General features: G+C 45.5%; 1 protein-coding gene across 1 annotated transcript; it reads left to right on the top strand.

Annotated features, from left to right (window-relative positions):
• Positions 1–3,692: 3,692 nt before the first annotated feature.
• LOC311147884 (intermediate filament protein ON3-like) lies at positions 3,693–9,689 on the top strand. Its single transcript, XM_084184711.1, has 9 exons — positions 3,693–4,206; positions 5,877–6,085; positions 6,801–6,861; positions 6,960–7,055; positions 7,656–7,820; positions 8,003–8,128; positions 8,296–8,516; positions 8,640–8,683; positions 8,852–9,689. Exons 1-9 carry the CDS (start codon positions 3,781–3,783, stop codon positions 9,112–9,114), a joined length of 1,611 nt encoding a protein of 536 aa, XP_084040837.1. The 5' UTR covers positions 3,693–3,780; the 3' UTR covers positions 9,115–9,689.
• The last annotated feature ends 1,146 nt before the right edge of the window (positions 9,690–10,835 follow it).

The raw sequence follows: 10,835 nt of genomic DNA, 5'->3' as shown, positions 1-10,835 counted from the left end.
CAGTTCCATGAGAGAAGCATTTATTTTTCAACTCGAAGCAATGAGCCCAATCAGTCCTCCATGACAACATAATCTATATTTCCACATTTCCAAGTCCAATTCTTGAAGATCAAGGGGTATTAAGACTGAAAATGTGACAGCCTTTGGTTTTTATTGTAAAGACATAGCCTAATCGTATTAGTATCTGTAGCAGAAAGCAATGGGTTAGAAGAAGCCTACATAACCAACCCATAAAGTAAAATGCAACATCCATTTATGGCCAGCCATGTAAACTCTAACATTGATTTATCCTGCAATAGATGTCGTTCAATTTGTAATAGTAATAATTGTCTTCTTCTCTTGCTTCTTAAATGGAAGTAATCAGATTACGTTACTGAGTTTGGGTAATACAAAAGTTACGTTACTGATTATAATTTTGGACAGGTTACTAGAAACTGTAACTGATTACATTAAAAAGTAATGTACCCAACCCTGAAAATTGATATGGGCTTTGCTTGAAAACAGATATTTTACTGCAGTGCATTTGATGTCCTCAATAAAGAAGAATGCTTATGAAAGCACCATAAGTGAATCAGTCCTTCTAAATATGCCAAAACTTTGCCACAAAAAGGAGTAAACAAATGAATAATATGTGATATTATGCTAATGGTTGGTAATGGTGATTCAATCTCCACCCCCTGATTCTAAACCACTTCACTGGACTCAAAGCACTTGTGACATGAGGGAGTTGCATAAGTTCCACAACACACTCAGACACAACCATACTCAGACACACCCTTTCTGGGTCTTTCTGGGGGGGATCAAAGGTTGAGAGAGATATTTCTATCTGCCATTCACCCAGAGCTGAATGCACACAAAGCTTAAAGGCTCATCAATACAATAATCTCTGTGTAAACTGGTCTGTATGTAAAATGACCACGCCACATGAATTAAAATGAGTTGACTCTTGAGTAACCCAGGAGATGTTAGCTAATAGTTACCAGCCTAAGGCAACATGTAAATACAGTTGATGAAGTCGTCATCTTGACATGCACTGGATGGGGAGGGACAGAGATTCAAACTGTAGATAAGTGTTGTTCCCTGATGAGAGATAAGACGGAATGGCCAGAAATACTTGACTGACACCTTTGAGTCCAAATGTGGTATCAATAGGTCAGCTGTTTTGATAGCAATAGGGTCAACTAGTAGTAAGTGCCCAAAAACGTGTTGTAAGGAGGAGTTTGTATGAATATATTTTGAAAATCACACATTTCTATATGGCTTATGCATTGACAACAGTGTGTCGAAATTGTCACGCAGCCGCACATATTTCTCACTCTATGTAAGACTGTTAAACTGTCTGAGAGCATTCCAGTCACACAGCTCACAGCCTTACAGTCACACAGCATTACAGTCACACAGCTCACAGCATTACAGTCACACAGCTCACAGCCTTACAGTCACACAGCTCGCAGCATTAGTCACACAGCTCACAGCCTTACAGTCACACAGCTCGCAGCATTACAGTCACACAGCTCACAGCATTACAGTCACACAGCTCACAGCCTTACAGTCACACAGCTCGCAGCATTACAGTCACACAGCTCGCAGCATTACAGTCACACAGCTCGCAGCATTACAGTCACACAGCTCGCAGCATTACAGTCACACAGCTCGCAGCATTACAGTCACACAGCTCGCAGCATTACAGTCACACAGCTCGCAGCATTACAGTCACACAGCTCGCAGCATTACAGTCACACAGCTCGCAGCATTACAGTCACACAGCTCACAGCCTTACAGTCACACAGCTCACATCATTACAGTCACACAGCTCACAGCCTTACAGTCACACAGCTCACAGCATTACAGTCACACAGCTCACAGCCTTACAGTCACACAGCTCACAGCATTACAGTCACACAGCTCGCAGCATTACAGTCACACAGCTCGCAGCATTACAGTCACACAGCTCGCAGCATTACAGTCACACAGCTCACAGCCTTACAGTCACACAGCTCACAGCATTACAGTCACACAGCTCACAGCCTTACAGTCACACAGCTCACAGCATTACAGTCACACAGCTCACAGCCTTACAGTCACACAGCTCACAGCATTACAGTCACACAGCTCGCAGCATTACAGTCACACAGCCCACAGCCTTACAGTCACACAGCTCACAGCATTACAGTCACACAGCCCACAGCATTACAGTCACACAGCTCGCAGCATTACAGCCACACAGCTCACACACTTGGATCTATTTCAAGAGAGTGAGAGATTTACCCATAATGTATTTCTCAAGGTTGCCATGGCAATAACAAGGGCAAGGGATCCGTTGGCAGGACAAGAGGGGACGGAGAGATGATGGAGTGTTTGGCTCAAGGAGTCATGACTCACTCTCTGAGAATGGAGAGGAAAGGTGAGGAGTGGCAACGGTGCCAAGGCATTGTATACTTGATAAGTAATAAAAAGCATTGTCACAAATGATCACACCCAACAGAAACCTATGTAAAAACAGTAGCCAAATGATAGCCTCTCTTGACATTATATATATCCTGATTGATGTTGTACATCTAAAAAATGCTGGAATTTTCATGCTCGAAAGATAGCCATACTCAGGTATTTGTTGTGGTAGGCCGCACATGTTGCTACATCAGAAAGTACAATTGGGGTAATCAGTGGTGATTTTAGCATGTAAATCTTGGTGGGGCAAACTCCCCCCAAAATGTTTTATGCATGCCAGCAAAGCCACAACACAACACAACACTAAACAATACATTCATTGGACTATAATGGTGACAAACGGTGCCTACAAACTGTTAGGGCCTACATAAAGCTGTCCCAAAAGCAGAGTCCCAACAGCAGTCCCAACACCTTACCACCGCTACACATTTCTATCAGCGGAGCCTTGTCTGGCAGGGAAACAGTTCATTCAGCCTCATTCACTGTCTTTTCAAAAAATATAGCTGATATGGCTGACTTGCTTAAACAATTGTGTTTTTTACTGACAATTGAAATGTACAAACTATGGCATAAGGGGACGACAAGCGGATAAGAGGCAATCCGTAATTTTGATTAAAACATTAATGAGTGAGCCAGGACGGACGTAGTCAATATAACTATTTGTTCAGCACTTTTGAAATGTACAGCGACAGAATTCAGAACATGGGCCGTTCTTACAGTATTCTCCCTGTACCCCAAGACAGAACCATAGGATAAATAAAGGGGGCGTATAAGCAGACAATGATAGCTCTTACAATATTCAATGATGACATTTCTCTAAAACAGGCTATAGGCTATATGTGCACCACCAAGTCAGAACAGTAGGCTAAATTATGAGGGGAAAATAGACCAAGTTATTAGGGTGAGACCCTTGTCCCTTGACCCTTCTAAACCCTTGTCGTGTAACACATTTGACTATGTAAAGCTATGTAGAGAGGTGAACCTGTTCAACTACATGACAGTTGTATAACCTGCTGTTATCATATTTCACCTCAGGCTTTCACACTCCAACAGGTTCCCTATGCCGTACCGCCAGGTAATAATTTTGTCAGCTTGTGTTAGAAACAAAACGTTTTCTGTTACGCTGTAATACTCCTCCCTCTTCTCCCTTCACCCAGAGGCCTGCCCAATGAGAGTTAGCCCTTTGGCCCCTCCCACCGGGAAGGCTCTTAAAACCAGTTAGTCATTCTCTGTCTATCCACTTGGGTTTCTCCAGCACTCCAGACAAGCCCGCCTGCCACTCTATCTCCCCCTCAGTCTCCTGCACTCACCAACCGCTCAAGACCAGCCAGGATGTCGGTCAGGAAAACTACCAGCTACACCGTCAAGTCCTCTTCCTCTGGGGCAGCCCCTCGCAGCTTCAGCAGCATGTCCTACTCTGGACCCAGCCAGGGGGCCTCTCGCCAGAGCTACAGCGCCCGTAGCTCCTATGGAGGGGCCAACAGGGGCATGGGAGGTGGGTTCGGGGCCGGTGGTGGAGGCGGCAGTTACATCTCCAGCTCCTCAGCCTATGGAGGTGGCATGGGCCTGGGGATGGGGATGGGGATGGGGATGGGGATGGGTGGTGGCGTTCATGCCCCCATCACCGCTGTCCAGGTGAACAAGAGCCTGCTTGCCCCCCTCAACCTGGAGATCGACCCCAACATCCAGATCGTCCGTACCCATGAGAAAGAACAGATCAAGGGCCTCAACAACCGCTTCGCCTCCTTCATTGACAAGGTCAGTCCTGGTAACCTGTCTCTGTCTATCTGTCTGTCTGTATTTCTGTCTGTGCCTATCAAAGTCCAGACAGTCTGTGGGATGTTATGAATCTGTTCCAATGCTGAGGTGTCTGTTGTGTAATGAATGTGGAATAGTGGAGCAGATGGATGGAAAGGTCCACTTTGTGTAATGCTGGTACACGCCATGGGAGATCTGTTACAGTGTGTTAGGTTGAATACACGCACAAGCAAACTCATCAGCTTGGAAAAGGGAAGAAAATCTAGAAAGGACTTGTCTGAGACTGAACAATGCACATTTGCAGTCAAACAAACTGATTGTGCTAGTTTTCTCTGGGTTCTCAAGAATTCACATCTAATGGTTTTGCAGTAATTGTCCTTTTATAGTGATGAAAACAGAAGTGCAGCAGGGTGGGGTGGGGGAGAGAGATTCTACAGAAGGGTGTGTCTGTCTCTGGTTAGAGTAGCTAGTGATCTGGTTTACCTTGGGAATGGCTGCCCCTGCGGAGGGGTGTGGCCCGCTCTTTGGAGTGGTGTGGCCCACTGCTGCCCTGGTGGACACTCCAAAAAAAGTAATACTCCTGGAACACAGACAGGACCATTTTGTCATCACCATCATTGTTACGTTTACATACTTTTCATATTCTTAACAAGTCTTGGATCAATGGAGTGAAATTCAATGAATGGGTAGTGTATACGAATACATGGAGGGCAACATCGGAACACGGTCAAACATCAATACATAATATTTACAAGTGATTGCAATGTTTCATATTGCTTTAGTTTAATTCATGCCTGGGGGCGTTTTCTTAATGGCTTTTCTACTGACCTATCTGTCCCACACGCCTAGCCTGCTCCAGTGGGTTAGTTTTTTAAAGGGCAGCTGGTTTCATGTTCTGGCTAACACCAGTGGATTGGTTACATAACAAGGAACAAAACTAATCAGAAAGGGATTTTACCATTGCATGTTTCTGAAGAGAATAGATAATAGTTTGCAGATGGCCCCTCCTTTTTTATCTTGTGATAACAATTCCCTTTCCTACTTATTTCTAAGTATTGACTCTAATCTAATAGCAGTTGAGGCAGCCATTTTAGGATAATTCCTGAATCTCAGTCAGGAGCAATGTCCACTGACAGTCATCTATCTATTCTATCCCCCTATTATAGACGAGCCAACATGCTCTCGCCCTCCCCCATTACACCTACCTTTATACTGCAGTTAAATATTTACCTTCTAGTTGGTTGGATGGGGCCCGTCTAACTTTGTCCCGTTCCTCTCCATTCTCTCTCAGGCGGGCGGTTGCCCCACCTCTTGACCTCGCCCTTTTAAAACAGGAAAACGTGGAGGAGGTCTAAAAAACTCTGTCACCAACTCTTTCCATCTACCCCCTCTGCCTCCTGTCAGGATGCACATCGTAGCTCCCTTGAAAACAGCTGTCCCCACAAGCTCCAAACACTAATTTAAGCAATAAACACCCTAATTTCTCCATTGGAGGATTAGAAAGTTCACATGAGGACGGCATGAGGATAGCCATGGTTAAGTCTTGTTAACCCACCATCGATGCTCCTAAAGTCCAGAAGGAAAAAATATATTGTGATAATGTGATAAACTTGTGATCAATGTGCTTATCAAATGAATAAACATCTACCCCCTCTTGCACACACACACAGGTACGCTTCCTGGAACAGCAGAACAAGATGCTGGAGACCAAGTGGGGCCTCCTCCAGGGACAGACCACCACCCGCTCCAACATCGATGCCATGTTCGAGGCCTACATCTCCAACCTGCGCAGACAGCTGGACGGCCTGGGCAACGACAAGATGAAGCTGGAGGCTGACCTGCACAACATGCAGGGCCTGGTGGAAGACTTCAAGAACAAGTGAGTTCGCTATTCATGTCTCTGCCTTTACTTAACAGATGTCACCAGCCATATTTTCAGAAAATACTTTGCTTGGGCCTCTGCCTGGCTAGGTTCATAGTACCATTGGAGTGGTGCAGTAAAGGGCCAGGGAAAGCCTGTTAGTAGAGGGAGTTTTGGATTTAATCAGTAACACAGGACACAACAGTATTATGTAATCTCAGTACTATAGATGGACAACACCCAACTGTAGTCCATTGTCGTCACATCATAGGGATTACTACGTTGCACTGGCATGTACTGGAGGAAACTTTATATTTTACTTGACTGGAGGTGAAAGTAATTTAGATGACAGAGCTGGATGTCTTTCAGCTTCGCTTACAAAGATCGCTGCGTCATGGCGTCGGAACACGCACCAGTGCTTCCTATCTGTCAGTCCTGACAAATGATATGAGCACATTAGCAGTCTGTGTCCTCAGGGGGAAATAGAACAACGTAAAGAAACACCTCACAAGGTTGGCCCAGATTCAAGAGTGCAGAGTAGAAAACGATTCCCAAAGGCATAGTTGTTGTGAACGTAGCACTCATGCCCCCTAGTGTGAAAACGGTATATTAACTCTATTACTATATCATAATAATACACAGTTACAATATAATTATGACATTGAAATATATCAAATTGAATGTTGAATATATTAATATCTGAAATAAAGCAAACATTGCTCTCCATCCTCAGGTATGAAGATGAGATCAACAAGCGTACCGAGTGTGAAAACGACTTTGTGCTCATCAAGAAGGTTAGTTACTTACGTTTTTATCCCGTCAGTTTTTCTGGCCTTCTCTTGCTGTCATCTTGCCATCTTGTTAACATCTGGATTGTGAATGTTCCTCTCAGGACGTGGACGAGGCCTACATGAACAAGGTTGAGCTGGAGGCTAAGCTGGAGAGCCTGACAGATGAAATCAACTTCCTGAGGCAGATCTATGATGAGGTAAGGCACTGAGCTCATCACTTAGCTACTTCCTGTTTACGTTACTCGATAACAGTTGGGTTCAAAATAAATACATCAAACCATAACCTTATATACTGTATCTAACTCCATATATCTACCTAATGTGCTAGGAAATTACTACAACAACTGTTTGGATTAGGATTACATTATTGACCCTTCAGTTCTTAATTAGGATGACATTATTGACTCTTCAGTTCTTAATTAGGATGATATTATTGGCTCTTCTTCTTAATTAGACACTCATTCATTACAACAAGATATGTTGTTGGCAGCTTCCAACAACCGCCCGGATTTGTTTTTTGCTTTAACTTTATTTATTTATTGAGTGATGGCATATGGTGTTGTTTGTGGTATACACTGGAATGGGTCTCTCTCTCATGCTGGATCTGCAGTTTTACTGACTTCTGTTAGGCATCTTGTCTTTGAAGTCAAACTGCTGGAATCAATCTGGGTGGGTTTTCATCTCTGGGGTAGGTGGAAGTCTGAAAGTCTTGTCTGCAATAGGCCAAGTGTTTTGATGGTCTCTCTCTCTCTCCTTCTCTCTCTCTCTCCTCTCTCTCTCTCCTTCTCTCTCTCCAGGAGCTGCGTGAGCTGCAGGGCCAGATCAAGGACACCTCAGTGGTGGTGGAGATGGACAACAGCCGTAACCTGGACATGGACTCCATCGTGGCTGAAGTGCGCGCCCAGTATGAGGACATCGCCAACAAGAGCCGGGCCGAGGCCGAGACGTGGTACAAGAGCAAGGTATAGTAATGGGTTCCTCTATGGTAGCTAAACATGTTTTCTCCCTTTGGCCGCTATGTTCAGGGCTGCTTATAGCCTTTCAGTACACTGTATGTAGTTCAGATGAGAAAAAGTTTATATGTTTTCCACACTGAGCATGTATCACTAAGGAACTCTCTGCTTTCTTCCTGTTGGGTGTTTAGTATGAGGAGATGCAGACATCTGCCACCAGATATGGGGATGACCTGAGATCAACCAAGACAGAGATCGCCGACCTAAACCGCATGATCCAGAGACTGCAGTCTGAGATCGAGTCCGTCAAGGGACAGGTACACAACCAAGACACTCAGCGCTAATAAAGTACTATCTTATCTTAGTGTTAGATTTGTGGCATGTAGACCCATGTGATGTTGACAGAATATACTATTTTCCAAGGGCATTAACAATTTGATAATAAGCAGAAATAATGACATGCCATGTCTTTGTCTTGTGTTAGCGTGCCAACCTGGAATCCCAGATCGCCGAGGCTGAGGAGCGCGGGGAGATGGCGGTGAAGGATGCCAAGCTCCGCATCAGGGATCTGGAGGATGCGCTGCAGAGAGCCAAGCAGGACATGGCCCGGCAGATCAGAGAATACCAGGACCTGATGAATGTCAAACTGGCCCTGGACATTGAGATTGCCACCTACAGGAAGCTACTGGAGGGAGAGGAGGACAGGTGAGATCTTGACATCCACAAAAATAGTACACGTCAGCTAAAGTACAGTGTATTATATGGCAATGGAAATACTGTATATTACCAGAAACTAACATTTTCAATTGGTCTTCTTTTCACCACCAGGATAGCAACTGGTATCCAGTCCATCAACATTTCCAAACAGAGCTGTAAGTACATGCTTTCTTCACATAAATATATGCCATTTAGCAGATGCTTTTATTTAAATAAAACCCTGCGTTTTCCCCTTCTGTGTTGTGGTGCATTTAAAACATCCATGGCATTCATGTTTGACCAACCTGTATTTACCAGTTGTCTCTCTCTGTGTCACCGTACAGCAAGCTACAACTCCTTCCCCATGGAGAGTGTTAACAGCAGCTACTCCAGTGGCTACTCCAGTGGCTTCGGTGGTGGATACGGCGGTGGATACGGCGGTGGATACGGCAGTGGATACGGTGGCAGCAGCTTCAGCTCCGGTAGCGGCTACGGCGGCGGCAGCACCAGCGTCACCACCCAGAACAAGAAGAGTGTCGTCATCAAGATGATCGAGACCAAGGATGGCAAAGTTGTCTCTGAGTCCTCTGAGGTGGTTGATGAATGAGCGGCTGGATAATGCCATCTTGTCTACTCTCTTGCTGACCATTCCACTACAGTGTAACAATTCAAGTCAAAGGCAAACAATGTTACATGAGCACAAATATAAATGTGGCTGTTAAGCAATAAACATTTTTAATCCAACCAAAGATTTTAAAGGGACCACAGAATATTTTTCTCATTCATACTGTATGTCTTATGCCTTTACTAAATCTGTTCTTAAACAAAATGCTTGTAGTTTGCTACACAACAAGTAAAGCAAAAGCTGAAGTTACAACTTGTAGAACATTCCCTCCAAACCTATTCAACCCTGTTAACTGTAAAGAGGGACATTCTCTGAGTTCAGTTGAATGAAATGGATGATAATGTGTACTGTCCATGACAAGTGTTGCTCTGAGGGAGTGTGAATGTAACAGTGCAGCAGCAGTGTTCTTGGTCAACCTGTCTAAAATGTCTGCTAGGCTAGGTAGTAGTGCATGTCTTCCCTGTTGTGTTCTGTTGGACCCCAAAGAAGCTTCCCACAGTTGCCTGAGGTGCTGTTTTTGCTACCAAACAATTAAATGTGTTTTTACTGAAAACGTATTTTGTTGTCTGAATTTCACGTCTTGATTCCTGCATGCTCAAATTCTTGTAAATGTTTCAGGGTATAATCAGAATTATGAGCTGTGTTCAACCCTGTCACTCAAAATTCTCCCAACATGGGTTTCATGAATAGTCTCAGCCGTCATGAAGTCAGTACTGAGATAATGCTGGTAAAACTGAAATGGAAGGAGACAGAGAAGCATCCAGTGGTAGTTAAGGAGAAGACACACATTGGAAACAGGAGACAAAGGGGTGTGAGACATGGGTTTGATGCTAGACACATGAAAAGTGGGATGTATACGGAGGGTACGGGGCAACAGAAGATGAACAGCAGAGGGGCTAATGATCTTGGAGATGGGGAAAGAGCAGATAAACCGGGGGGAAAGTTTGCGGGACTCCACCCGGAGGAGCAGATCTCAGGTGGAAGGCCATACCTTCTGCCCGAGACAATACCGGGGAGCCGGGGTCCGTTGGCGGTCTGCTTGTCGTCGATACCTGGAGGTGGTCTTGAGCAGAGCCGACCGAGCTCTCCTCCAGGTACATCGACAGCGGCGGACAAACATCTGGGCGAGGGTATGCCGACCTCTTCCTCTTGCTCCGGGAAGAGTGTGGGCTGATAACCCAGGGAACACTCAAAGGGTGAAAGACCCGTGGCAGAGCACGGAAGGGTGTTGCGGGCGTATTCGACCCACACTAGTTGCAGGCTCCAGGTGGTGCGGTTCGTGGCGACCAGGCACCGCAGAGTCGTCTCTAGGTCTTGGTTAGCTCGCTCCGACTGGTCGTTGGACTGAGGGTGGAAACAAGAGGACAGGCTGGCCGACAACCTAATCAGTATGCAGAACATCTTCCAGAACCGGGACAAGAACTGAGGACCCCGGTCGGAGACCATGTCCACTGGGAGTCCATGGATCCGGAAGATGTGCTGCACCATGAGCTGGGCCTTCTCTTTGGCAGAGGGTAGCTTGGGGAGAGGAATGAAGTGGGCGGCTTTGGAAAACCGGTCCACAACTCTCAGGATGGTGGTGTTGCAATCGTCAGGAACCATGGTAGGCCACCAAAAGCGTTGTCGCACAAAAGCCAGGGTCCGACGGGAGCCCGGGTGGCAGGCAAGCCTGGAGGAGTTGGCCCACTCCAGGAATGAGGAGC

This window comes from Coregonus lavaretus (genome assembly GCF_964263955.1).
Source record: "Coregonus lavaretus genome assembly, chromosome: 20".
Classification (NCBI taxonomy): Eukaryota; Metazoa; Chordata; class Actinopteri; order Salmoniformes; family Salmonidae; genus Coregonus; species Coregonus lavaretus.
The sequence above is the reverse complement of the archived record's forward strand: the minus strand, read 5'-3'. Positions and strand labels throughout refer to the sequence as shown.

Bases quoted from the DNA above. Each gene is read 5' to 3' on its own strand.
- LOC311147884 (XM_084184711.1), top strand. From the start codon at position 3,781: ATGTCGGTCAGGAAAACTACCAGCTACACCGTCAAGTCCTCTTCCTCT. The intron at 6,862-6,959 runs GTTAGTTACTTA...TGTTCCTCTCAG, and splicing joins ACTTTGTGCTCATCAAGAAG to GACGTGGACGAGGCCTACAT. The intron at 8,129-8,295 runs GTACACAACCAA...GTCTTGTGTTAG, and splicing joins TCGAGTCCGTCAAGGGACAG to CGTGCCAACCTGGAATCCCA.